Genomic DNA, 26,996 nt, shown 5'->3' with positions numbered 1-26,996 from the left:
GCTCTGTGGCTGCTTCTGTCAGGGTCCCCGGGGAAGAGGGCGTGGGGGAAGCTGAAGGGGGGCCGGAGCAGCAGGACCGGCTTGAACCTGACAAGCCAGCTCCCAGGGCTTAGACAGGGCAAGAGAGTGAAGGCATCTCGCTCACGGTGGCCATCTGCCTGCCCTTTCCCAGGATCAGGCAATCCCAGGGCCGTGCTTCCCTGGGGCAGGGCCTGGCCTGGAGGCTGCAGTGCTGCACCAGGGTTACCAGCCTGCCTTGGCAACGCGGGGGTAGAGCCATGTGCCTGGATGCCCCTCGGCTCCCCTACACTCCCCTGTCAGGCGTCACCACTGCGATCAGTACAACCCTTTAATGGCAGCTTCCTATGGGCACAGAGTTTCCCCAGTAAGTGGGACAGCCCCACGGGGGAAGCGCTCGCTGCTCCTCATGCCCAACTCGCCCAGCCACGCGCGCCAGGCACAAGCTGCCGCAGCTCGCAGAGCGCAGTTCCCAGCATGCCCCAGGCTGGGTAGGTGGGCAGCTCACAGGATGTGTGGCACCTCGTGGGCAGCCTCGATGACATTGTGAAGGAGTCGTTTTCGGTGGGCTTTGCCGGCAGGCCCAGGCGCACGGGGCTTGTGGCTGACGATGAGCAGTGGGTTGAGCCTGCTGAGAACCTCATCGCTCACCGAGATCCCGTCCAGGTACTGCTTGAGCAGCAGGCGCAGCTTCTGGTTCTCCTGGCACAGCACTGCCTTCTCCCGCTCCAGAGACAGCTGCTCCAGCTTCACCTTGTTGTACCTTTGCCAGAAGTGCTCCAGGCCCAGGTAATCCTGCATCAGCTGCAGTTGGAAGGACAGAGGAGAGCTGAGGGGGGGCAGCGCTGGCTTGGGGGAAGCTCCCACAATGCACCCCATCTGGTTCTGCTTGTCCCCTCAATTAAAGAGCGCACGGTTCTCAGCAACCTTCTCCCCAGCCGCCCAGTGCGGCACACGCTCTCCACCAGCTATGCCAGCCTGCCTCTAGGCACCCCCAGCGTCTGGGTCCCTGCCCTCCTTCCAGCACCCTGAGGGGAGGGAGGGGGTCCAGGACCAGGCCAAATGCTTTCACCCCTTACCTGGGCCAGCTGCTCCCCAGGCTTCTCCAGGGAGACCTGCTCCACCTTCTCCTGCTCCTCCCTGCTCAGCAAGGAGGCGTAGAATGGAAGCACCTTCTCCTCCTCGGTCTCCAGCTTCCGACACATCTCTGCCAGCCTCAGGATGAGCTCTGCCTGCGGGGCAAGCGAGGCCTTAGCGGGCTGGTTGGGGACAGCTCAATGAGCAATGGAGAATGGCTGTGTGCTCTGGAAACCAGGAGGGGGCACTTTTCCTGGGGGGTGCTGAATTGTGTTGACAATGCAGGGGGACGGCAGAAGTGTCTCCCTGGGGCCAGGAAGGGATGATGGGTTTGGGGGAAGCGAGTCTCCCACCAGCCAGGCTGCATGGCTGGGACTTCTCTCTGCTGTCTGTCCTGGACAGGGGCAGCTGTGAGCTGCACTTGGCCAGTGCTATGCATGGGAGAGCAGGGCCCCCATGGGCGGGGCAGAGGCCTCTCCTGCAGGTTTAGGGGAACTCTGGCCTTTACCTTTTCTAGGACACGCCTTAGCTTCTTCAGGGCAGTGCTGCTCTCCAGGGTGAGCTTGGCCAGGTTGCTTCTGGCCTTGGTCCTGGCCTGGTTCATCTGGCTCTTGAGCTTCTGCAGCTGCTTGAGCACAACCTCCTTCTCCTCTTGCACGCGCCGGTTCTGCTCCTCGGCCTCCCGCATGTGTGCCGTGATCTTGCCTTTCAGGATGCCAATGGAGTCCTGGCAGGGAAATGGCGCCCGGAGCAGTCAGTGAGGAGCTCAGCACACAGGGAACCCCACGACCCCCCAAGAAGGCCTGTTTCCTACAGCCAGGGCTTGGGGTGGGGCAGCCTCGCTGACCTGTATTTTCTGCAGCTTCTTCATCTGCATCTCAATCTCCTTGGAGCTCTTCTCATCCTTCAGCTTGAGGGCCTCAAATGCAATCTTCCGGTCCTCTGTTGCCTCGGTGTAGTTCTTCAGCGCCTGCTGGAACCGCTTCCACAGCTCCTCCACTGTGCCCTCCAGCTGCACACGCAGATAGTGCTTCTCCTCCAGGTTCTGGGGGGGGAGACATGTTAGCCCCTCACCCACCCTGAGCCACCAGCCTCCCCTCCTCTGACTCCCCAGGCCAGCCATGCCTGCAGAGCCCACCCCAAGGGCAGGAACTCAAACCCCAGGAGGGGAGCTCCCCCACCCCAGTCCCACTGGGACTGGACAGCAGCCCCCTAAGCTGGCAGTGGGGAGGACCTTGTGGTAGAGTGGGCAAGAGTCCATTACCCTGTGCCTTAGCAAGCCCTGCACACATAGGAGTGTGAGGAGGAGGGGCTCCTCACCAGAGTCAGCCACCAGCTGCTGGCTGAAGAACCAGAGGAAGGCTGGTGTCACCAAGCCCCTCCCCTGCCCCAGGCTGGCATGGAGCAGCCTCAGCCCAGACCTTGTTCTTGACGTCGTCCCTGGTGCTCTGGAAGTCCAGCTTGGCCTCATACTCGCTCTCACTGAAGTTCTGCTCCAGGGCCAGCAGCACGTCCCGCAGGTAGCGGCTCTCCTTGTCTTGGTGCTCGATGATCATCCTCCTGGGGAAGCCACAGGTGAGCCACCAGGGCTGAGCCAGCATGGCCCGCGGAGGGGAAGGGACAGCAGCTGATGGCTACCCAGAGAGCTCTGGGGAGCTGCTCCATAGTGGGGCTACAGCTGGAGCTCAGCACAAGAGCCTTGTGGCCAGGGATGAGGGCTCACGGCCCTGGGGCACCATCAAGCTGCTTCCCCATCCCTGTGTTCATCACCTGCCTGTCTGTGCCCTCCCCCAAAGCGGGCGACCCTCCCCTCCCACCCCACCCCCGTACCTTTCTGTCTCAAACTCCTTCTTCAGGGCCTCCAGCTCGGTGTTGTAATCCTCATCCAGGTACCTCAGGCGGCACCGCTGGAGCTGTAGCAACTGGTCGATGTTGTGCAGGTGGCTGCACAGGGCATGAGTGTACTGCGCCTCTGCCTCGGACAGGTCGCTGGCCAGCGACTGCATGGGTGACAGAGAAGGCTCAGGCACTGCAGCGCTGGCCCCAGAGCCAGCGAGCTCAGCAGCAGCGAGGGCTGCAGGGCGCAGGGAACCCTGCTTTGAGCACTTCCTCTCCTTGGGGGGCATTGCTAGCCACTCTTCCAGCCCTGTTCATGGGCCCACAGGACCCCTGCTGCTTACCTGGATGACACTGTCCTTGCAGTCCACCACCCGCTCAAAGGTCTGGCTCAGGATCTCAATGTCCTTGCGCAGTTCTCTGGCCTTGACTTCCCGCAGCACCGTGCGCCACTGCAGGTTGATTTTATTCATGTTGAGGGTGCTGTTGTGCTCCTCCTTCGCCAGCTTGTCCTGCGGGGTGGGTCAGAAGGTTACACTGGCTGGCTGGGAGCACATCCCAACCACCTACCAGTATCTAAGTAGCTCAAGTGGAACCTGCAGCCCCAAGCACTGTGCAAGCTCCAGAGACTCCGCCAGCTCCCAGCAGCGTGCGACAGAAGGACTGAAGGGACGCCCATCGTACCACACTGGTTCAGCATTACGAGGGGAGAGCCCGGCACAGTCTGGGCAGAGAGCCCGGCTCACGTGGGAGAATGAGGCCCTGGAACGACAGCTCCCTTGCGGGGGACGTTTCAGAAGCAAAATTGTAGGTTTTGATTGTTGGCCCAAAAGTCGACATTTTCTGTCAAATGCCCCCCCCCCCGCCAGCCATTTTCCTGCCCAGCTCCAGGTTCCAGCTCAGCGCCCAGGGGGCAATTCGCAGGTGGCACTAAACGGCGATGAGCGGCTGGGCCCCGGAGCAGGGCCCCCCACCCCGCCTGCGCCCCAGGCCTCGCCTTCAGGAACTGGGTGAGCATGTCCTCCTTCTTCTTGCTCAGCTCCTCCTCCGCCAGCATCTTCTGCTGCATCAGCAGCAACCGCTCCTCCTCGCTCAGGGCGGCCGCCTTGCGCCCCTTGCGCCCCTTCTTCGGCATGGCTGCGGGGCTGGGGGGAGCCGGGTGAGATGCTGCCAAGGGGGCGCCCCCCTCCCTGCACAGGGTCCCTGGTCAGAACCCTCCCCCGCTGCAGCCAGCCCCCTCCCCCCCTGGGCCCCCCACGGGCCCCCTCCCCCAGCGAGCGTCCCACGGGCCCCCCCTGGACCGCTTGCCCCCCCCGGGACCCCTGCCTCCAGGGCCCCCTCCCATTACCCCCTCCCCAGGGTGCCCCTATGGGCCCTCTGCCCCCACGGGACCCCTGCCTCCAGGGACCCCTCCCCTATTACCCCTGCCCCAGGGTGCCCCTATGGGCCCCCTTCCCCCACGGGCCCCTGCCTCCAGGGCCTCCTCCCCATGAGCCCCCACGGACCCCTGCCTCCAGGGCCCCCTCCCCTATTACCCCTTCCCCGCAGGGTGCCCCCACGGACCCCTGCCTCCCACGGGACCCCTCCCCTATTACCCCCTCCCCAAGGGTGCCCCACGGGCCCCCTGCCTCCAGGGCCCCCCCGGCTCCCCCCCCCGGTACCTCTTGAGCCTCCCCCCTGCAGCAAGTCGCGTCCCTCTGTCTCCTAGCAACAGCCGCTGCCGTTGGAGGGGCGGCCCCTGCGGCCCGGACGCTGACGAGCGGTCGCTCTAGGAAAGAGGAGGCCCCGGGCGGGAGTGAGCGGCCCTTGCGCCTGGAGGACCCGCCGGGCCCGAGGGGAGGGGTTAGTGGGGAGGGGTTAGTGGGGGTGGGGGAGGGGATTGCAGGGGAGGGGTTAGTGGGGATAGTGGGGGGGAGGAGGGGTTAGTGGGGAGGGGGAGGAGAGGGGATAGTGGGGCAGTGGGGACAGGAGATGCAGGGGAAACAGTTCCCTGACCAGAGAGGGCGGCCGGGCTCAGCTGTGTCAGTTATTAACAATACCGGCTGCTGGCCCTGCAAAGCGCTAGGAACCTGGTTAGCCCCCTTCTGCGCTGAGCCCCCGGCAGGCGGAGCTGGAGCTGGTTAACCAGGTGTCAGGCATTTCCCTTTCCAGGCTGCGAGCGGCCTTGGGTTCAGACTGGCTGGCTCAGGGTGGGGCACGGGGGGGGCACAGGGTTTTGTCCCTCTGGGGGCACCGGCTGTGCCCCAGCCCCAGGTCACGAGTGACCCAAAGTCATCCCTGCCCGGGGTGCGGAATGGGTTTGGGGGTCTTCGGTCAGTTCCCACTTCCCACATCACAGTCAGACCCTTCGTGATTAGTCGCCTCGTCCACTGCCCCGGTGGTAAAGGTCAGGCTGGGGAGACCAGGACGCAGGGGCGTGGGGCAGCTCTGCCCTTGGCCCCTCACCCATCAATCCCCCCAGGCTGGCTTGGGGGGGGCAACACCTTGCCCTGGGGGTGGGGTAACTATGTAAATGCACCTGTCCTGGGGTGGGGGGAGGGGGGAATTGGGGTTATTTTTTCACTATTGTTTTAATGTGGGGTGTTTTTTTTGCAGCACTGTTGTCATGGTAACTGGTGTGGGTTTAATTATATGAAGAGAGGCCAAATCCTCTCCCTCCCTGCATCGTTTTATGCCCTCGCCCCCCCCGCCCCCCCTTCCCCCGTTTGTGGCCAGTCCAATTTGGCCCATTGCAGAGTCTGGGCCAGGAAGGGAGGAATCAGGAGCCGACCTGTCCCTGAGGTTGGGGGCACTTGGATCCCACAGCAGGATCCCGTCTCCCCACGACACCCAGCCAGGGCAGCCAGCTCGTCTCCCAGAGCACGGGGCCTGGAGCTTGCCTCCTTCCCCTCCATGGCTGTGCATGACAAGGCCTCACATTCCAGCATATCTGCATTTCCTCCTGATGGGAAAAGCACCCGCAGGAAGCTGGAGTCCTGGAATTTCTGAGCCGTTCTGTGCAATCTCTGGACTTTCCCCAGCCCCCCCTCCCCCAGCTGCATGGCTCACTCATGCCTCCCCCTCCTTTTCCCACCTTGGGCACTTGCCACCGGTCCCAGCCGGGGAGTGGGCCTCACGGGGGGGTGGCATTTGAGGAACAAATGGCCGGGACTGGCACAGGCAACTCCAGCCCGATCCCTCCAGGGTCTGGCTTGGCCCAGGGCACCAGCGCCTCCTGCTGGGAGAATCCGGCCTGCGGCAGCTGCTGGGCTCCTGCTCACCTGCTGGACACAGGGGACTTTGGGGACTTCACAGAAGCCTCATCAGCCCCCGCCTCTTTCCTGCTGCCCTGTATTACTGAGCAGATGGGCAGCGGGGGCGAGACAGCAAACCAGGGCGTGCTGTCCCATGGCTGAGGAGCAGCAGCCCTAAAATAACCACCCCCCTCCTGGCTACTCCAGTCTCGGTCTCTTCCAGCAGGAGGCGCTGTACAGGCAGGCTAGCACGGTGCACTAGGTGCTAGGACAAGCCAGACCCTGATGTGTTCCAGGCCAGCAGTTCCCATGTCTAGACCAGGATCATTAGGGCCTGGGAGGGACCCCTGGAAAGAGTCAGGTTCAGATCTGTTCTTCTGGAGGCTGCTGAACAAAACCTGCCAGCCTGCCAGCCTCTGAGAGAGCTACTCCCCGGCACCTGCCCCCAAGCTGCCAGCTGGGAGATTAATTGCCAGGGGATTTGCATAGGTGAGTAGCAGCAGCGCTGTTTACCGGCCAGGCTGGAAAGTACCTGGCAGACCCCCGGTATCTTGCTCTCCCCTCTAGTGCTAGGGGGAAGTCCCAGGTCCCCTTCCCAGCAGCCAGGCGTGATCACACGGAATCTGGGATTGGAAAGTGCTTCCTCTTCGTCTGCCACAAAAAAGCGTGAAAGCCACAAGAGCAGGAGCCAACTTAAGCCCTGCTGCCTCCTAAAGGGCCTAGAGACGTTTCCTGTTTCCATCCACGGAGCTGACTCCCTGGCTTCCTTCTAGCTGCATCAGCTCTAAGTGCCTGCCCTGCATGCCCCAGTCAGCCTTTCTGAGTTGTTCGTAAGCGCTTAGCCAGCGCTGTTCAGCCACCAGCCTGATGGGGAAACTGAGGCACAGAGATGGCTGCAAAGTGACTGACGTGATCACACAGCCAGTCATGGGCAGACCTCAGGAGTCCTGACTGCCAGTCCTCCACTCTAACCACTGGACAGCACTCTCCTCCCAGTGCTTCAGTCACATGCCCCCTACCAGAGCTGGGAACAGAACCCAGAAATCCTGACTCCCAGCTCCCCCGCCAACTGCTAGACACCAAACCCAGGAGACCGGGCTCACATGTCTCACCCCCGTCCGCCCCGGACTCATTTCAAGGTGACGTGTGTGGTGCGTGTGTTGGGGGAGGGTAGTTTTCCTTTCAGACAGTGAACTAATGGGCGATTAATCCCGAGAAGCAGGGGCGTGGGGTTGTTATCAGCCCAGTGTCCGCTCTGACCTCCGCTGGGCAGGAAGGGCAGAGCGCTGAGTAATGGAGAGTTTGGAGCGGCGCCCGTGGGGAAAGCCCAGATCCTTCCTCCAAGCTCCCCTGGACAGCCAGGCCTTCCCACTGCATGGAGGCTGCTGAGGCTGGCACAGAGTCCATGGGGCTGGCTCCAGCTCCTCGTGGGCACCCAACAATGTGCAGAGCCACCTGGGCAGCCCGAGGAGCCAGGGTTCAGCTAGTCCGTGCCACCACCCTGATTGCTCGGAGAGGCTTTCCCTGTTCGCCCACCAGTCCCCAGATGCTGCAGAGACAGAGAGGGGCCCAGCTCCCTGATTCGTCCCCTGCCCCTCTCTGGGCTCCATCAGGTACCCCCGCCCTGGAGTGAGTCTGCAGAGCTACCCCGGCAGCTGCATACTGCCACAGGCAGGCTGGCACTTAGGGTCATATGGCGGGCTGAAGGGCTCCCAGGGAAATGCCGCCGCACGGCACAGGGGTCTCATCGCCCAGACACAGAGCTGGCTTTGCTGCTGTGCCCAGTGCAGGGTCTGCTCCATGGCGAAGGGAAGCTGGGGGGAGGGGCTGGCCAGGTTTTGGGGATGGAGAGCCTGTGCCCAGCTCACACCTGGGGCTGCATGGAGCCCCTTCCCAAAGGAGAGATTCCAACACAGGAGGGCCTCTGACAACCCCTCACCCAGGCCCAGCAAGAGCCTCGGGTGCAGAGGACATTCCAGGGTGTCTCAGGAGCAGGGTGCATGTTGAGGGCAGGAGGGGGTTGGCTGGGGTTCTGCTGCTTGCCAGCTACTCCCTGGGGCAGCCAGCCCCAGGATCAGGAGGCTGAGGCGCGGCAGCTGGCAGGGGGTCCCAAGGAGAGCCCAAGAGACCCAGGCTCCGAACGAAGGCGCGTGACCCTGGCTACCCTGGTGCCCAGCCAGGAGGACCTGCTGTTCATCCAGGGAGCCGTGTTGCAATTTCCATGTTAAACTTCAGGAAGGTCAGGGGCTGTCCAGCCTTTCCTAACAACTCAGCCTGCTGGGCAGAGAGTCCTCAGTGTGTAGGGTGGGGCAGCCGGGACCCCCAGGAGACAGCAACAGAGCCTGCTGCTTGATCTGTCCTGGTGCTGCTAAAACATCCTCCCTCCCATGCACTGGGGCAACAAGGCTTTGAGCACTGAGCTTATTCCAGTTCAGGAAGGGAAATGAGCTGGTGTGAGGCACCTCTGTACCGACGGGGCGGCCTGCACCCCAGGGCTCCTGCTGGAAACCGTCCCAGCACAAACCGACACAGTTACCCTGATCGAACATCCTAGTGCAACCCAGTCCTCAGAGGGGTGGGGGTGAATATGGGTGGGGGGGAGGGCCTGCCGATGCTGCCAATTCAACTCTGCCCCAAAATGTGACATTTAAAAAAATATTTCACACGATTCAAAGACAATCATGCAGTAGAAACAGCAGCTGGTTTGAAAGGAATAATCAGCTTGTGCCCCCCCCCCGCAGGGTTTGCAACCCAAATATTGCGACATGAAGACCGAGGGACAATGGTTCTCAAAAGTGGCCTCTGCATATGGTTGTTTGTAGTTCCTGCGGCCGTGTCCCACCCCAGGGATAGTCGGCTCTCAAGGGCAGGTGACGTGATTCTGAACTAGGGCTGGATCTTGCAAAACCTGGGCTCCTGTTGGGAGCACGTGCAGGCCAGATGGCAGGGTCGGGCTGGAGACGGGAATATGTTTTGGGGAGGAGAGCCAGGCCGAGTTCTCCCCACCCCTGTCCTATCACTGCCCCAGCTCTTCCTGCCCCCAGCAGCTCCCTCCCGAACTCTTCTGCATGCTCGGTGTATCCCAGCCCCCATGTATCCCTTACACCCATGTGCCCCCGTTTCCCATCCTTTCCCCTAAGTTCTCATGTTTCCACCCTCATGTTCTCGCTCTCTGCTACCCTAGTCCTCTGCCGCCCCTCAGGCCACCCCCCCGCACCCCTCTAGAGCCTGCACTGAGGTAATGAAAGGGCTACTGTCAATGTTAAGAATCCAGTATCATCAATGGACACACCCAACTCAGGTTGGTAAAACAGCTGCAATTAGATCATCCAGACCCAGAGGATTTCAGCTGGACATAAGAACACAAGAGCGGCCAGACTGGGTCAGAGCAATGGTCCATCTAGCCCACTGCTGACAGTGGCTGGTGCCAGATGCTTCCGAGGGAATGAACAGAGCAGATACTTATCCTGTCCTCCAGTCCCAGCATCTGGCCGACAGGATTATGGACACTCCGAGCATGGGGCTGCATCCCTGACCATCACGGCTAATAGCCATCGAATCTGAGTGACTTTGCCCCTTTGATTTCTCTTTTGCGGGGCTGTGAAAATCAGTGGTTACAAAACATTGTTCGGCTGAGGCCAGAATCCGATGAGGTGCTGGGTGCTGAGCACCTTGGAATCAGGGCCTGGAGTTTGAGGCGTGTCGAGTCACCTCCCCTTACTACCACTCAACGGGCCCCGCAATCCGAGAATTTCCAGCCGGGAGGGCGGCCAGGCCAGGCCGAGAAGGAGGGAATCTCCCTGATTTCATTGGAACGATTTTTTCTGCATCACTATTTGGCGGGGGTGGGTGGGGTGGGGGTAAGGTGGAAACTCTTGCGGACCCGTTAATTGGCTGATAATTAAGCCAGTTAAAAAACCTCCTCAATCAACAGCGGTGCCAGGCGCTGCCCGGCGACCCGCTGCCCGAGCCCGTCCCCACGCTGCTCCCAGCCGGGAAGGTGAGGCAGGGGGGTGCCGTGCTAGGGAGAGGCTGTGACTCAGGACCTTTGCCATTGGCTGCCGGGCAAGAGCCCCGCCTGTCTGATTGGCTGGGGGAAGCCCCAGCTCTGCCTGCGATTGGCCGGGTATGTTCCATATAAAGGCGGCGCAGGCTGCGCTCCCTGCAGGGCTGCGGCGGGTAGGAGCGAGAGGCCCGTGGGTGGGAGCTGCAGAGACGCGCTGAGCCGCAGCGGAGCTGGGACCCCCTCGCCATGCGGGAGCGGAGGAGCCCCCGGCCGGCCGTGGCCCGGTGCAAGCTGGTGCTGGTGGGGGACGTGCAGTGCGGGAAAACGGCCATGCTGCAGGTGCTGGCGAAGGACTGCTACCCCGAGGTGGGTGCTCGGCGCTGCGGGGGCAGCTGGGCGCCCCACTCCCTGGGCTGGGGTGAGCGGTGTCAGTGGCAGCACCCCCCTCCCCCGGGCTGGGGGCTCTGGGGCCTGGGTGGTGACGGTGCCCGCTCTCCATCGCAGACCTACGTGCCCACGGGGTTCGAGAACTACACGGGGGGGCGCCTGGGGTTGGTGCCTCTGCCCAGCCTCCCGGAGCCGCGCTGGGTCCCCGCCCTGGGGCTGGCAGCCTGGCGGGGGTCTCTGTGCCTGCTGCCTGCGGCAAATGGGTGCTCCTCTGCCGGGGGGGGGGTAATATGCCCCCCACCCTGCCCTGTGTAGCCCATGCCAGGATCTGGCTGGCAGCTGGGCTAGTGTGAGGGGTGCCTGCGGCAGTGCCCCCCCACTCCCTGGGCTGGGGGCTCTGGGGCCTGGGTGGTGACGGTGCCCGCTCTCCATTGCAGACCTACGTGCCCACGGTGTTTGAGAACTACACGGCCTCCCTGGAGACAGAGGAGCAGTGTGTGGAGCTGAGCCTCTGGGACACCTCTGGTAAGGAGCTCTTCTTCCCCCTGCCCCTAAGCCTGGTGGGGTGAGTGAGGTGGGCGCTAGCAGCAGGAGAGGCTTCTTCATTCTCTGGGAGTGTGTGTGTGTGGGAGGGGTCCCTGCAGATCCAGCCCTGGCCCCCCAAGCCTAGAATTTGTTGGGTTCTGTGGGGGAGTGTTGCTCCTGCTGTGTGTGTGTGTGGGGGGGAGTGTCCACTGCAGGGGAGCGTGTGAGGAATTGAACAGGGAGCTTGGGGGGGGGTCAGTTTAAGGCATGAGACCCCTTTGGGTTGCATTAATTCTTTGTGTGTGTGTGGGGGGGGTCCCTACCATTGCAGGGGCAGGCTTTGCTTTGCCTCATGCAGCCCATTCCCCCTGCAAGTCCTGCCTAAAGCCAGCCTTGGTCTCTGCAGCTCATTCAGCCCCCCATTCCCCCCCACACACAGTGGGGATGGGCTTTCCCTGGCATCTCTGAGCACTGGGGGCTTGGCGGGGGGGAGAACCATGTGCCAGCTCTAACTGACCCCACCAAAGACGGAACCCAAATACAGTCAGAAACAATAGCAGCCTGGGGAGGAAGGGGGACAAATCCCCTAAAATGAAGGGTGGCAGGGGGAGGTGGGGGGCTGTTGGGGTGGGGGGGCCTTTGGGCAGCCCCCCTTGCTGCTGCAGCATCCCCCCTCCAGAGAGGGGTCCCAGTCTTGCTTGGATCCCCTTGTTGCTATGGCGATGCGCTGGTGCAGGGAGCGCAGCTGTTTGCTATTCTGAGCACAGAGCGTCTGGGCTGCAAAATGCTTGGATGCTGCTTCCGGGGGTGTGGGGGGGAGGGCACTGGGGCTTCCCTCCCCCTGTGCCCATGGGGTGGGGGAGCACCTGGGCCTTCTGTCTCCCCTGGGGGTACATGGCCCCTCCCCACCAGTCTGCATTCCACCACCCCCGGCTCCCAGGTGCTGCTCAGCTCTGGGGGGAGGCAGCGAGTTATATAAACAGCTCCTGAAGGCTGGGATGAGAGGAGCCTGGGATGCTGGGCTGGAGGGAGTGGGGGGGACTAGGGGCTGTGAGGGCCACAGCTGTAGCCAGTTGGGGGTCAGTCCCCTCCAGCTTCATATGTGGGGGGTAGGGGCATATGAGCCCCTAGGGCAGTGCCCCCTGCTTGGGAGGGTCCTGCTCCCCCAGGACAGACCATGGGTGCTGATTCCCAGCAGCTTCCCTCCTCCTGGCTCATGGGGGGTGTGTGTGTGTGACATGGACTCACCTGTGACCCCCTGCAGGGTCCCCATACTACGACAACGTGCGCCCCCTCTGCTACAGCGACTCGGACGCCGTCCTGCTCTGCTTCGATGTGGGCCGTCCTGAGTCCATGGACAGTGCCCTGAAGAAGGTGAGGACCCCCCATACACCCTGCCTCTTCTCCCCCGTGACAGATCTGACCGCTGTGTGGAGCGGGGGGGCGGGCAGCTGTCCCCCAGGCAGGGATGGGGTGTTGTGCTCCCAGCCAGTGGAGAAGAGAGCTGGTTACAAGATGATGCACTGGGGCCCCTCGATGCACCACTGGTGTGGTCTGAGGGTCCTTCAGTGCAGGGCAGTTGGACCCAACCCCTGCAATCAGAGACCCTGGGGGGCAGGGGTTGGTGTCCATTTCATAATGGGAGGGTCCAGCCTCTCATGAGGAGCCAAACACCTCTGCCCCCAGACCTGCTCTACAGCTGGGGGGGAAGGGGGCAGAGGCTAAACCTTGGGGGTGACCCCTTGATTTTCTTCAAGACTTTCTGCTTGGCTTAAACGCTTGGGGGGAGCCTCTTCTGCCCCACTGGCTGAGAGCAGCATGCCCATCCCTGCCCATGCTGCTCCCCTGGGCCCCAGAGCCACTGGTCTGCCCTGCTGCTCCTTCCAGTTCCAGTTGTGCTGGGGTGGGGAGGGGGATGGTTCTTTAAACCCCTTTGCCAATGCGGATCTGACATTTTGTCAGACCTGGTGGCACTGCCCAAAATGACCCCCCCTAAGTCATTCTTGGCTCCCCGTCCTGTGCTCAGGCTGCTAAGCCAGCCTTGCTCCCAGGTCTAATCCTGAGGGGGGAGGGGAGTAGCCCTGACTGGGTGTTGGCCGTAGGATCTGGCGATGGGGTGAGGCTCCCAACTGGGCTGGGCTGTGCTGTCACCAGGGTGGCCCTGTGGGAACCACACCCTTCCGGTGACGGGACCCAGAGAGGGCATGGGCAGGGCAGCTGATAAGCCCTGTGGGCAGCAGCCGAGTCACCCCAGGGGATTTCCCTGCAGGCTCCAAGCCCAGTGACATGGGCTCTAGGCGCCTGACTCACCCCGGGTTTCTCTACGCAGTGGAAGACTGAAATCCTGGACTACTGCCCCAGCACCCGCGTGCTGCTGATCGGCTGCAAGACAGATCTGCGCACCGACCTGAGCACCCTCATGGAGCTGTCCCACCAAAAGCAGGCGCCCATCTCCTACGAGCAGGTGAGTGGGCTTGGCTAGCCAGGGCTCAGCACGACCACCGTGCAGCCTGGGGCAGTGGCCCAGGGCCTGGGGCTGGCTTTCTGGTTCCAGCACAGCTGGAGCTCTGAACCAGAACCTCAGCTCCACCCCAAATCCACCTGGGATGTGAGCCTGGCCTGCAGCTGCAGGCCTTGGTGCCTGGCTCCAGCTGATGGCTCTTTCCTTGGCTGGCTTCCAGGGCTGTGCTGTGGCCAAGCAGCTGGGAGCAGAGAACTACCTGGAGTGCTCAGCCTTCACGTCGGAGAAGAGCGTGCACAGCGTCTTCCGGTCAGCATCCACCATCTGCCTGAGCAAGGCCAGCCCCCCGCCCCCCAAGAGCCCCGGGCGCAGCTTCTCCAAGAGACTCCTGCACCTGCCCAGCCGATCCGAACTCATCTCTTCCACCTTCAAGAAGGAGAAGGCTAAAAGCTGCTCCATCATGTGAAGGGGCCGGGCCCCAGGGCAGGGGGTCAATGGACCAAACCCCGACTCTGGCCTCCGGATGGTCTCGAGCCGATGCTCCAGGGGGTGGGGGACAGGCCAGAGGGGGGCGGTGACATCTAAAGGCCTTTCTGTGGGCCAAGTTCCCGACTGGCCTCGGCAGCCCCGGGATCAGCCCTTCACCATCCCAGCGCTTGCACACAGACTCGGCACATGTTCTCCGGGGAAGATGGAGGCGGGGTGACGAGAGGGACCTGGGGTGTCTCAGCGCATAAGGACCTCAGCAAGCAGCTCCCTCCGGAGCCAGGAGGCCCCGTCAGTGGGACCCATCCATTTTGTTGAATGCCCACCTGGTGTCTGGCTGTGCCACATCCCCTCCATCTGCTGCTTGTCTCCAGAGCCAGCTGCTTCCAACCTTGCCGTTACCTGCCTCCCAGCCTGGGGATGGCTCCACCTTCACCTGTCTGGCGGGGGGGGAAGGAGGCAACTGGCTTATAGACTTCTCTGGGGGTGGGAGGGGGTGGCAAGTGGTGTTCAGTGTTCAGTGTTATTAAAAAGCTTATTTATTATGGAGAATGGAATGGCTCAGCTGTGCGGCAGGGGCTCCTGGGGTGTCTGGAGCGTCAGGTTGAAAACACCCCCCCCACACACACACATCTGGTATAACTAATGATTTAGCTGCATAAGTGCCAGCTCCTTCCCCAGCCACAGTCACTAAGGGGACAGGGACCTGCCCTAGCTTGTGTGCAGACTAGCAGAGCTAGGAACAGAACTCCAGGTGCTCTGGCTTCCAGCCCCTTACTACCCACTAGTCCCCACTGTGGGGATCCAGGGGGCTCTGAGGAGCAGCAGTCTCCCTCCCAAGCCATGTCACCTCCAGCAGGGCTGTGGTGACACCCACTTCCCATCTCTGCCTGGGTGAGCAAGCAGCTGAGCCATGTCTGGCTGCACACTCCACCCTGGCTGACACCCCAGGCAAGTGAGTCACCATCCCAGCAGTGGGACTCTCAGGGCAAAGTCCAGCCCCAGGCATATGGGGAGGACAGGCTAGATCCCCTGGGGGCAGAGACAAGCTGAGATGTGGCTTCAAGGAAAGTACAGGAGCCTGGGGTGGGTGCGCACAGACCCCCTGCTTCATGCTCTCCCCCTGGCCCGGATGGGGATGTGACACTGGGATTAGTTTCAAGGGGTGGAGCATGTTTCATGCTTTGGTGAAACAGCTGCTGCCCTTTGCCCTCGTACCTGCTGGGTGGGCATGATGGCCCCAGAGCCCCCGCCTGCCGGGACAGCAGGGCCCTCTCCTGAGGCGGGCTGAGCTCCGCTCTGTTTAGCGGAGGAGCAAGAGGGGGGGTGATCACACTGGAGGGAGCGGCAGGGTCTGAAAAGGTTCGTTTGCCTGGCCTGGGGCAGAGCTGGATGCACTGGCTGGCTCCAAGCTAAACCTGGGCCCTTCCCCTTAGAACAGAGGCGTCTTGAGGGGCATTCGCCAGGGGACCTAGGGCTGGCTGGAGTCTCTGTCTCTTGGCATCTTCAGGTGCCACCTGGATGCCTTGGGCCTGCTCAGGGCAGTGGGAATGGGTGGTCTCCGGCCTTGGGTGGGTGGGGGGCAGAGGAGATGATCTAAGGCTGCCGGCTCATGTGATGAGCTGGCCCCAGCCAGGTGCCACTGGAAGGCCTCACCCAAAGGAACAGCTCCATGAAAGTACCTGTCTGCCAGGTTGCGGAGGGGGGTGTGGGGGCTGCTGCACCCCTGTGCTAAGAGCTGCTAGCAGGTTCCAGTCAGTGCCATGGGGCTGCTAGGTAGAGCCAGCCGGGCTCCGTGGCTTATAGCAACTCTCCTGGGGCATAGAGGACGGGAGGGAGGTGGGGGTCGCCACAGCTGCCTGCTCCCTCAGCCCAGCCCTGCCCCTCCTTCACAGCGATTCTAAGGGGGGGGTGCACTGGGGATTTGGCAGGGACAGCCCTAGGAAGGGTCCCATTGCCCCTGGAGCTGACTGTGGGTGGCTAATGGCTGGTGTGGGGGAGCCTCTCCTTAGCCCAGCTGGAGGGTGGGGGCTGCTGCTGAGGCTCTGAACCACAGGCCATGTTGGGCCAATAGCCGGAGGATGCCCCTCTGTGGGCAAGCTTTGGGGCTGCAGGGCCAGCTGGCTCGAGAGGGCTGGGAGCCCTGGGCCATAGGTTGGTGGGACCAGCCCTGGCCTGGCTGGGGGATGGGCTCGAAGGGGCTGCCTCAGCTCCGGCTGCCACGTTGAGGAGCGTCACCGAGCGCCATGCTGCCAGCCGGGAGGAAAGGGCTCGGTGCCTCCTGCAGGGCCGAGCAGCGGGGAGCCAAATGCATGGAGGCTGATTGGTGTCAGCAGAGCTGGACTGCGCACGTGGGACGAGCAGCAGGGGCTGCTAGGCAGAATGTGGGCATAGAAGGTGGCTTCGAGGTGCTACACGGAAGGGTTAGGTGGGGTGGGTCAGCAGAGCAGGCTGGGGCAGTAGTGGGATGAGGGGCAGGAACAGGGGTGTGAGCACCAGGGCAGGCTGGGGCAGTAGTGGGATGGGGGGCAGCAATGGGGTCAGGAGCACCAGGGCAGGCTGGGGCAGTTGTGGGATGGGGGGCAGGAATGGGGTGGGAGCACCAGGGCAGGCTGAGGGTGGTGGTCAGCAGGGTAGGCTGGGGCAGTAGTGGGATGGGGGCAGGAATGGGGGCAGGAGCACCACGGCAGGCTGGGGAAGGATTGGGAAGGGGGGAAGCAATGTGGTCGGGAGCACCAGGGCAGGCTGGGGGCAGTAGTGGGATGGGGGGCAGGAATGGGGTCAGGAGCACCAGGGCAGGCTGGGGGCAGTAGTGGGATGGGGGGCAGGAATGGGGGCGGGAGCACCAGGGCAGGCTGGGGCAGTAGTGGGATGGGGGCAGGAATGGGGTGGGAGCACCAGGGCAGGCTGGGGCAGTAGTGGGATGGGGGCAGGAATGGGGCGGGAGCACCAGGGCAGGCTGGGGCAGTAGGGGGATGGGGGGCAGGAATGGGGGCGGGAGGACCAGGGCAGGCTGGGGGTGGTGGTCAGCAGGGCAGGCTGGGGCAGTAGTGGGATGGGGGTAGCAGTGGGGGCGGGAGTACCAGGGCAGGCTGGGGGAGGGTCAGCAGGGCAGTAGTGGGATGGGGGCAGCAGGAGGCGCTGTCTCGGACTCAGCCCCTGGACAACGGACGGGAACTACATTTCCCAGCATTCCACTGGCAGGCCAAGCGGTGCATGCTGGGAGTTGTAGTTGCTGCGGGGAAACGCCGGCTGCCGGCCGGATTGGGCCGGACTCGCTTTCCCGGCATGCCGTGCGACATAGTTCGCTGCTCTGCGCGGGGCCCGGCGTGAGATGCTAAGATGGCGGCTGCTGCGCAGGGGCTGTGAGGCCTAGTAGGAACCGGGGAGGTGAGGGGGGCCCGGACTCCTGGGTTCTCTCCCCGGGGCGGAGGATGGAGGGGAGCCCGGACTCCTGGGTTCTGTCCCTGGGGCGGAGGGTGGAGGGGAGCCCGGACTCCTGGGTTCTCTCCCCGGGGCGGAGGGGAGCCCGGACTCCTGGGTTCTCTCCCCGGGGCGGGGGGGGGGCAGGGGTGGAGGGGAGCCCGGACTCCTGGGTTCTCTCCCCGGGGCGGGGGGGTGGAGGGGAGCCCGGACTCCTGGGTTCTCTCCCCGGGGCGGGGGGGGGGGCAGGGGTGGAGGGGAGCCCGGACTCCTGGGTTCTCTCCCCGGGGTGGGGGAGGGGTAATGGGTTTACCGTTAACCCCAAATTAGAAGGGTCCACGCCCCGTGAACCCCCACGGCTCTCCCAGGCCATAGCCGGGAAAGACCCCGGGCCCGGTTCCCAGCCCCCCATGTTGTGCCCTGTGCGAGTCTTGCCGGGGGGCCGTGCCAGGCCTGAGGAGCCCAGGGAAGGGCTGGTCCCCCCCCACGGCTAATGGCTCTTCTTGCCCCTCAGATGGCCGGGGAAGTGCCCGACAAGAAGGAGCGGGACCCGTCGCCCCCCAAGGAGGAGAGGAAACGCTCGCGCTCCCCGGACAGAGAGCGTGACAGGAAGAGCTCCCCATCCAAGGAGAGGAAGCGGCACCGGTCCCGGGAGAGGAGGCGGGGCAGCCGGTCCAGATCCCGCTCCAGGTCCAAGTCAGCAGAGAGGTGACAACCCCTGGGTCGGGCCGGGGGCTGGGGGGCATGCGGCTGCACCAGAAGGGGGTGGGGGGGAAGGTGCCAGGTTTGGGGCAGGGCCTGGGGCTCCGTGTGGCTCTGATTTGGAGGGGGTTTGGGAGGCTGCTCGTGGAGTGAGGCTGGGTTGTAACTGATTCCCTGGGGCTCTGCCCTCGCAGGGAGCGGAGACACAAAGAGCGTGAGCGCGAGCGGAATAAGAAGGATCGCGAGCGGGAGAAAGATGGACACCGGCGGGACAAGGACAGGAAACGCTCCAGGTAAACCCTCACGCCCCACTCCTCTTGCCTGCACCTGCGGTGTCATGGGAGTGCAGCCACCTCTGGGGCGCAGCACCACACAGCAGCACTGCGCAGGCATCCCTGTACGTCAGGTTAAAACTGGAAATGAGCAGAGGCCGACTGACCCTGCTGAGCTGGAGGATGTGGGGCAGCAGAATGTCCTTTCATGCGCTGGGATATGGGGGGATGTTGGGGTTCTTGCTGTCACGCCATGGAGCCCGTAACCATGGTGAGTGGGGACGGGCTCTGGTGTCACTTCTCCAGGAGATGTCGGCTCCAGCAGCACGACTCCTCCTGCCTCCGAGGTGGGGTGCTGATCGAGGTCCCCTGCGGAGCCAGCAGCCCCACTTCCTGCTGCGTCTGGGCTTTGCCTGGCAGGGCCTGCTCTCAAAGGCTGGAGCTGGCCAGAGCTTCCTCAGCGGAGAGCCCTGCCCGAGTGGCCTTGCGCCAGGAGGAAGCTGGGGGGTTTTGGAGTAAGCGGGAGCCATGGGGCCCGAGAGCCCTTGCCGTGATTGCCGAGTGTGGGGCCAGGATCCGTGGGCTAGTGGCCCCCAGCCCTGCTGGATGGGGGGACATTGGAGGTGTCGAGCCGGGGGTGGAGCTGGGAGCCTGTCTCATGGCCATTTTTTCTCTCACTCAGAAGCTTGTCCCCGAGCCGAGGCAAAGACTCCAAATCGCGGCGGGAGCGAGACTCGCGGAGGGGGGAGGAGGAGGAGGATGCGGCGCTGAAGAAGGAGAAGGTGGGAAGGGCTGAGGGGCCACGGGAGCTGTGCTGGGTGGTGGTGGTGGGGGGTATCTGCCTGGGCTGGCTCCTTGTAGCGTGCAGCAGGCAGGCAGCCCCCGCTGCAGCGTCTCGTTGGTCTTGATGTTCAGCCTCTGCGCTCTCCCTCTGTGCGTCCTCTGGGTTGCCTCCCTGGGTCCAGCCCCCCCCCCCCCCCACACCCTTTCGGTAGCAGTTGGGGTCCTCCCTCGACCTTGTCTATTCCGTCCCTGTCCCCCAAGCGTTTCTGCTGCTCGTCTCTGGGCCTTCCTTGGGAGCTCAGGGCTGAGCATGGATCCGGGGCAGGTCTCCCCAGAGCCCCCTATGGAGGGGCTGCCCCGCTGTGGGTCAGGAGGCGTGTTCCCTGCACGTGCAGCAACAGACTTGAATCCCTGTCCCCACCCCCCGTCCCATCACAGCCTCGTGTCTGGCTCAGTCTCCTGGTGTCTTGGACGGGCACGGTGCATTCCAGGCTGGTGCAGGGAACCCCCGAGCACTTCAACGCTCCAGGGGGGTCGCTTGCTGCCCTCCCCCCAGCTTGCTGCAGCTGGGCTGAAGGGTGTGCCAGCGATCCTGGCTGAGGACGGGGGTTGGCTCTGGGGACGTTAACTCCCTGTGTTTCCAGGCCCAGCCTCTGTCTCTGGAGGAGCTGCTGGCCAAGAAGAAAGCTGAAGAGGAGGCCGAGGCCAAGGTGAGAATATGTCCTCCCCACCCCCATTGTAGGGGCATCTCGTCCCCCACTGCTGCAGCAGGGCAGATGTGGCCCCCTTTCCCCTTTGGGTCTGGAGGTGGTTGGGGCACCAAGCGGATGGTTCTCAGCCTGATTCCTGGTGGGTCTATTGCCCCCCAAAGGTGGCTGTGATGCCCCAGGGCTGGCAGCCTCACCAGAGTGGCCCAAAGGGTCCAAGCCCCCCTTCCAGGGCAGGCTGCGGGGGTGCTGGCCTGCGCTGCCCCGGCTCTGGGGCCAGTTCCAGGGCCATGCTCACTGCCCCCTCTGCCCTCCAGCCCAAGTTCCTGTCCAAGGCGGAGCGGGAGGCCGAGGCGCTGAAGCGGCGTCAGCAGGAGGTGGAGGAGCGGCAGAGGCTGCTGGAGGATGAGAGGAAGAAGAGGAAGCAGTTTCAGGATCTAGGGAGGAAGATGATGGGTATGTACCTCTCTCCTCCAACGCGCTCTGGGCAGCCCTGGCTGGTGCTGGGGTGAAGGAAGTGAGGCTGGGAAGGAAACCCCTTCCCCCCTCCCTGGGTGTGTGATGTCCTGTGTCCATCCCCCCCCCCCCCCAGAGGACCCCCAGGAGCGCGAGCGCAGGGAACGTCGGGAACGCATGGAACGGGAGACCAACGGCAACGAGGATGAGGAGGGGAGACAGAAAATCCGTGAGGAGAAGGACAAGAGCAAGGAGCTGCATGCCATCAAGGTACCTGCTGTGCCCGGGGCTCCTTGGCCCCCCCTCCATGGCAAAGGTGGTGCTCAGGAAGAGCAGTCTGCAGCTGGGGGGCCAGGACTCCTGGCTTCTGTCCTGGCCCTGGGAAGCAAGGGGTGAGGCTGGGATTCAGGACTCCTGGGTTCCCTTCCCTCTGGATTCGCTCTGTGACCTCAGATGAGTCCCTCCCCTTTTCCAGGCCTCATTTTCCATGGGTTCAGTGAGACTGAGACTCTCTTCTGGGGTGGGGCTGGTGGGGCTGGAGAGGCTGGTGGGGCTGGAGAGGCTGGTGGGGCTGGTGGGGCTGATGGCCGGGCTCCCCACACAGGAGCGGTACCTGGGCGGGATCAAGAAGCGCAGACGCACCCGGCACTTGAATGACCGAAAGTTCGTCTTTGAGTGGGACGCGTCGGAGGACACGTCCATCGACTACAACCCACTGTGAGTAGGTGGGGCAGACCGGACAGTCCCTGCTGGACCCCAGTCTGTAGGGGGCAGGCAGGGGGCGGTGCTGGGGAGATGGAAGCACACAGAGGCCGTCCATATCATTTGGCAGGTCTGGGACTGGGGGGTAGTTTACTAGAGCAGGGAAGACAGAGAGCCAGGACTCCTGGGTTCTTCCCTCCATTCTGGGAGGGGAGTGGGATCTAGTGGTTGGAGCTGGGGGGTCAGAACTCCTGGGTCCAGGAGGGGAGTCAGGCTAGTGGTTAGTGCAGGGCGTGGGGGTCAGGACGCAGCAGTCCCAGGGAAGGGTGTGAAATAGTAGGTTGGCTAGCTGCACTGGGGTAATGGGGACCAGACCTGGCCCCTAAGCCTGCTCTGAGTGGCGCCCCCGTCTGCCAGGAGACACTGAGGGGGGAACACTGCGCTGAGATCGGCCAGGGGGTCCCGTGCCAGCAGGCTCTGTCTTCTCCCACAGGTACAAGGAGCGGCACCAGGTACAGCTGCTGGGCAGGGGCTTCATCGCCGGCATCGACCTGAAGCAGCAGAAGCGGGAGCAGTCACGCTTCTACGGGGACCTGATGGAGAAGAGGCGGACGCTGGAGGAGAAGGAGCAGGAGGAGTGAGTGACCCGCTGTGGGGTCGGGCTCAGGGGCCAGGACGGAATGGCCAGCTGGCACGGCTGGGGCTGGGTTACCCCTTCTCTGGGGATCCTGGGCTGGGTTAGGGTTGTGTAGGGAGGGCTCGGGATGCTGGGATGTGGAGCCTCTGTGGATCTTAGGGTGGCCCAGTGCATCCTGGGCCGTGTAGTCTCTGGGCTGGTTGGCAGAGGATGTGAGACCTGAACTGCTGCCCTCCCTGGTGCCAGGGCCCGGCTGCGCAAGCTGCGGAAGAAGGAGGCCAAGCAGCGCTGGGACGATCGGCACTGGTCCCAGAAGAAGCTGGACGAGATGACGGACAGGGACTGGCGTATCTTCCGCGAGGATTACAGCATCACCACCAAGGGGGGCAAGATCCCCAACCCCATCCGCTCCTGGAAGGACTCCTCCCTGCCCCCCCACATCCTGGAGGTGATAGACAAGTGTGGCTACAAGGTGAGAACTGGGGCCTGCCCGCACCTCCTGGGACAAGGGGTGACTGGTCCTTTGCAGATGGGAATCCAGATCTGAACTAGGCTCTCGTGGGTGCTTGGCCTGGTGGTGGGAGCTGGATCCGGACCTAGGACTCTTGTCTCTGGCGGGGGCCGGGAGTGCGAACAGGGAGCCAGGTCTCCTGGATTCAGTTCCCAGCTCCCTGATCTCTCCTTGGTGAAGCCAGACTTGGGCACAGGGGTCCTTCTCCGTCCTAAGCGTCTCTGTTCTCCGTCCATCCAGGAGCCCACCCCCATCCAGCGCCAGGCCATCCCCATTGGCCTGCAGAACCGCGACATCATCGGCGTGGCTGAGACCGGCAGCGGCAAGACGGCTGCCTTCCTGATCCCACTGCTGGTGTGGATCACGACGCTGCCCAAGATCGACAGGTGAGGCCGACTCTCTGCTCTGCCTTCCCCGAGCAGAGGAGGGGTGGCTGGCCCTGGTACGCCGGAGGCCTGGGGGACAAGAGGGGCTTCCCGGGGTGTGGGAAAGGTTGGCTCATGGGGGAAATGGTCCCACACGTGCTCCGTCGCCTGCAGGATCGAGGAGTCGGACCAGGGCCCCTACGCCATCATCCTGGCCCCGACCCGTGAGCTGGCCCAGCAGATTGAGGAGGAGACCATCAAGTTCGGGAAGCCTCTGGGTATCCGCACAGTGGCTGTAATCGGGGGCATCTCCCGGGAGGACCAGGGCTTCCGGCTGCGCATGGGCTGCGAGGTGAGTGCCGAGGCTGCGGGGGGTGAGGGCTGGGCTCTGCGGTCTCTGACCCTCCTGCCACCCCCTGCAGATTGTCATCGCCACGCCCGGGCGGCTCATTGATGTGCTGGAGAACCGCTACCTGGTGCTGAGCCGCTGCACCTACGTGGTGCTGGACGAGGCGGACAGGATGATCGACATGGGCTTCGAGCCCGACGTGCAGAAGATCCTGGAGCACATGCCCGTCACCAACCAGAAGCCTGACACCGACGAGGCCGAGGACCCAGAGAAGATGCTGGCCAACTTCGAGTCGGGCAAGCACAAGTACAGACAGGTCAGCAGGGCGAGGGCCAGGGCCCACCGAGACGCTGCGGCCAAGGGGAGGGGGACAGACATGGGGCTGGGAGCCAGGTGGGGGGCGAGGTCCTGGGCCCCAAGTGGATGCTGGGTGAGCACAGACAGGCCAGTCGAGGGGCAATTCAGCCCTTTCTCCCCTGGGTCCCAGTGTGTCCTGGGCCTGCCTAGCTGGGTCCCGCACCCCCTGGCTGCCCAGGGGCGGCCTGGAGGGAGGGGCGGCAGGGGAGCCCCGGGAGCTGCTGCACTCATGGGCCCTCTCTTGCAGACTGTGATGTTCACGGCCACCATGCCCCCGGCGGTGGAGCGCCTGGCCCGCAGCTACCTGCGCCGCCCTGCAGTGGTCTACATCGGCTCGGCCGGCAAGCCACATGAGCGTGTGGAACAGAAGGTCTTCCTCATGTCCGAGGGGGAGAAGAGGTATGAGGGTGGGCCGGCTCTGGGGGGCTCTCGCTGGAGCTGGGCTGCAGGTGAGGGCCGGGCAGGGTTCCTACGGGGTGGCTCTGGCAGGGGCTGGCCTGGAGCATGCTGAAGAAATGGACGGCACTTCGGAGGGCAGCCTGGGGCTGTGGGGGCCTGAGCGTGGCCTGCCTGCTGACACACCCCTCTCCATCTCTCCCCAACAGGAAGAAGCTGCTGGCCATACTGGAGCAGGGCTTCGACCCGCCCATCATCATCTTCGTCAACCAGAAGAAAGGCTGCGACGTGCTGGCTAAGTCCCTGGAGAAGATGGGGGTACGTGTGAGCCCCTGAGGAGTGTCCATATCCACCCTGCGGGGCCAGGGCAGGGCTGAGGGGCTCCCCTGGAGCCCCTAGTCCCAGCCCCTGCCTGTCTGGCGGAGCCCAGCGCTGCTCCGTGGGTCAGGCGCGCTGAGCAGTGTTCGAGTTCGGTGGGAAAACAGCCAGACCCCTCGGGTCGGCGGGGCTGGATTGCATGCACTCTGGCGGGAGCATGCACGGCCCCACGGGGCAGGGGGTGGCAGGTGCTGGGTACGCAGCCGCTGCCGCTATGCCAACCCCATGGGCAGGAGGCGGCGGCACTGACTCGGGTTCAGAGGGGAGGGGTCTGGGTCAGAACTCAGAACTAGGCCTGACCAGCCCTCTAGGGCTCCGGGGTTCCTGCTGCTGGCGTGCTTGGCCTGGTCGCTTTGAACTCGCTGTGAGTTACTGCCACCCCGTGGGAGGATCCTGCACTGCAGCCCTCAGGTCGGGCTCAGATCCAGCCTGCTGGGGCAACTCCCGCGTCCCTCTGCCAGAATCTGCCTCGCCAGCCTGGGACCTCTGGGGGGGGGGGGGGGCTGCGGGGGGAAGGGCCCCCATTCCTTAGTGCTGCCCGATCCTGCATCCAGCCCCTTCCCCCACTGCCCTGCGGGCGGGTGGGCTGCAGATGAGACGTCCGCCCTGCCCTGCAGACAGGCAATCAGCTGGCAGGCTCCAAGCCTGGGGGGCAGTTGGGTGCACCCTGACGGGAACCGTGTGATCCACCCCGTCACCCAGGCCCTCCAGGAACCTGCTGGTGAATTCTCACCTCCCTCCCGCTGGCCCCGTGGGCGGCCCTGCGGTCAGCTCCTGCCCCAGCCCTGCATTATTGTCTCCCCTCCCCCCCCGCAGTACAACGCCTGCACCCTGCACGGTGGCAAAGGCCAGGAGCAGCGAGAATTTGCCCTCTCCAACCTGAAGGCCGGTGCCAAGGACATTCTGGTAGCCACGGACGTGGCTGGGCGCGGTATCGACATCCAGGATGTGTCCATGGTGGTGAACTACGACATGGCCAAGAACATCGAAGGTGAGTCCCAGCCAGGGGGCCAGGGCTGGCCTCGAGAGAGGCCTGCGCAGACCCCTCTCCCCCCAGCTAAGCGCGGTCGCCTGGCTCAGCACTTCGATGGGCAACGACAGGGAGCTGCAGGGTGGGGGGCTCAGGGCTGACCCCATGGTAGGGGTGCTCTGCTGCTGCATGCACCAGCTTTCAGAGCAGACAAACCAGGGGGTCGTTATAGATTGATTAATTGGCAATTGATTAATCCGGACATCCTGCCTGAATTCCAACAGTTGGCTAAGCTGCTGCTGTGCAGCTGCCATGGCCCACCCCAGAGGTGGCTGCATTTCAGTGGCAAATCACCATCTGACCATGGTGCTTCTGTGCAGATTACATCCACCGTATTGGCCGCACGGGCCGAGCCGGCAAGAGCGGAGTGGCCATCACCTTCCTGACCAAGGAGGACTCCACAGTCTTCTATGACCTGAAGCAAGCCATCCTGGAGAGCCCGGTGTCGTCCTGTCCCCCGGAGCTGGCCAACCACCCCGATGCCCAGCACAAGCCGGGCACCATCCTCACCAAGAAGAGACGGGAGGAGACCATCTTTGCGTGAGTCCCAGGGAGCCGCGGGGCTTCGACAGCTGGGTCCCGGCTACCTGGTTGCCTTCTACCACCAGCCAGCAGACTTGGGGTGCCAGGAGCTGTCTGGCCTTTGTAACCAGCCTCCCCCTTCAGCGGGGAGCTCTGCAGGTCGTCTGTGACCCCCAGCCCCTCGGTCGAGGTGGGACTGATGGAGGAAGAGCCCCCGTTTGGGGCAGCAACTCTGTCCTTGTGTTCCCAGGCCTGAGCTTTAAACAGAGCCTGAATCCAGAGCCAGGCCCCTCGGCCTGGGTCCTGGTGCCCCACCGAGGGCAGCGCTTGCCAGGAGAACACCTAGGACCAAACTAGACTGGCTGTACTCCGGTCCCCCGCGGGGTGGGGCTGTGCCCGGCCCCTGATCCCCGTCAAATCCTGACTCCCAGGAAGAGTGTCAGGGGCCGGTCCCTATGCAGAAAAGCTGGGACTGAGCAGCGACCAGCCAGCTCCTCCCTCCTCCAGCCTGTAGCGTCAACTCTCACCATTCGCAGGCGGCCAAGGCCGTGGGGCTCAGCAGTGCCCGTAGGCTGCCTCTCCCCAGGGGGGACCCTGGCCCCGAGGGGCAGAGCCCTCCACCCACTGTTTTAAGGGGTTAAGCCAAACCCTTCTCACCTGATATGTGGACAGCGGTGGGGGTGGGGGTGTGAGAGATCTGGCCCCTACTAGCTCCCAGGAGCTTCTGCTGGCACCTGCTGTCCTTTTGGGGGGTGGGGGGTGTTCCTGTGTTCCCATCAGCCAGTGGGACGTGGCGCTTGGGCCCTTTTTTATGTATAAATTCTTGTTGACTCTGAAGCGAAAAGCAGGAATAAAGCTGCCGAGAGCGTGTGTGCGCGCAGAACATTGGCCATGCGCCCCCCACGGCTGGAGGGGTGCCCGGGAGAGCCAGGCCTGATGTGGTAAGGGGGCAGGGCAGGGCTGTGTCTCAACCAGCTCCTACGCTGGTTCTCCACCTCTGCCCCCAGGGGGAAGGACAGGCCAGCCCTGGCCCTGACCCACAAAGCCCGTAGAAGTTGGGGGAGCTGCTGGATGCTTGAGTGGGACCCCCTGTGCTGCCAGGGCCACCTGCAAAGAGCTTTACCCCCCCATGGGTTTCGGGGGTGGGGGTTGGAAAGAGTCCTTGTTCCCCCTTGGTGAGCACAGGCTGGGGGGTTCTGGCGCCCGGCCCCTTGTCTCCCCCCTCCCCCCTGGGTGAGCACGGGCTGGGGGGTTCTGGCGCCCGGCCCCTTGTTTCTCCCCCCCCCCTTGGTGAGCGCAGGCTGGGGGCCTGGCCCCTTGTCTCCCCCCCCCTTGGTGAGCACGGGCTGGGGGGTTCTGGGGCCCGGCCCCTTGTCT

The 26,996-nt window shown here is 63.8% G+C and overlaps 3 protein-coding genes across 4 annotated transcripts; 2 read left to right on the top strand and 1 right to left on the bottom strand.

Moving 5' to 3' along the window:
- Positions 1-331: 331 nt before the first annotated feature.
- CCDC65 (coiled-coil domain containing 65) lies at positions 332-4,715 on the bottom strand. 2 transcript variants are annotated; one of them, XM_039514820.1, is made up of 9 exons: positions 4,593-4,715; positions 3,929-4,076; positions 3,276-3,443; positions 2,926-3,095; positions 2,517-2,655; positions 1,943-2,140; positions 1,604-1,822; positions 1,098-1,250; positions 332-822 (listed from the first exon to the last, which is right to left on the bottom strand). In XM_039514820.1, the coding sequence occupies exons 2-9, from the start codon at positions 4,064-4,066 to the stop codon at positions 523-525; spliced, it is 1,485 nt and encodes a 494-aa protein (XP_039370754.1). In that variant the 5' UTR covers positions 4,067-4,076; positions 4,593-4,715; the 3' UTR covers positions 332-522. The 2 variants fall into 2 exon arrangements, with proteins under 2 accessions (XP_039370754.1, XP_039370755.1); XM_039514821.1 differs by having other exon boundaries at positions 3,929-4,121; positions 4,593-4,710.
- A 5,602-nt stretch (positions 4,716-10,317) lies between these two features.
- Positions 10,318-14,272, top strand: RND1 (Rho family GTPase 1). Its single transcript, XM_039513723.1, has 5 exons — positions 10,318-10,536; positions 10,995-11,082; positions 12,347-12,456; positions 13,412-13,546; positions 13,764-14,272. Exons 1-5 carry the CDS (start codon positions 10,417-10,419, stop codon positions 14,007-14,009), a joined length of 699 nt encoding a protein of 232 aa, XP_039369657.1. The 5' UTR covers positions 10,318-10,416; the 3' UTR covers positions 14,010-14,272.
- Positions 14,273-17,266: 2,994 nt separating this feature from the next.
- DDX23 (DEAD-box helicase 23) lies at positions 17,267-26,489 on the top strand. Its single transcript, XM_039514906.1, has 17 exons — positions 17,267-17,419; positions 17,967-18,160; positions 18,349-18,447; positions 19,109-19,208; positions 19,854-19,919; positions 20,234-20,372; positions 20,509-20,642; positions 20,977-21,089; positions 21,568-21,711; positions 21,958-22,183; positions 22,463-22,608; positions 22,762-22,939; positions 23,010-23,252; positions 23,541-23,692; positions 23,899-24,007; positions 24,884-25,058; positions 25,418-26,489. The coding sequence occupies exons 2-17, from the start codon at positions 17,967-17,969 to the stop codon at positions 25,639-25,641; spliced, it is 2,442 nt and encodes an 813-aa protein (XP_039370840.1). The 5' UTR covers positions 17,267-17,419; the 3' UTR covers positions 25,642-26,489.
- Positions 26,490-26,996: the final 507 nt, after the last annotated feature.

The sequence above is a fragment of the Mauremys reevesii genome, linkage group 25 (genome assembly GCF_016161935.1).
Source record: "Mauremys reevesii isolate NIE-2019 linkage group 25, ASM1616193v1, whole genome shotgun sequence".
Lineage (NCBI taxonomy): Eukaryota > Metazoa > Chordata > Testudines > Geoemydidae > Mauremys > Mauremys reevesii.
The sequence above is the reverse complement of the archived record's forward strand: the minus strand, read 5'-3'. Positions and strand labels throughout refer to the sequence as shown.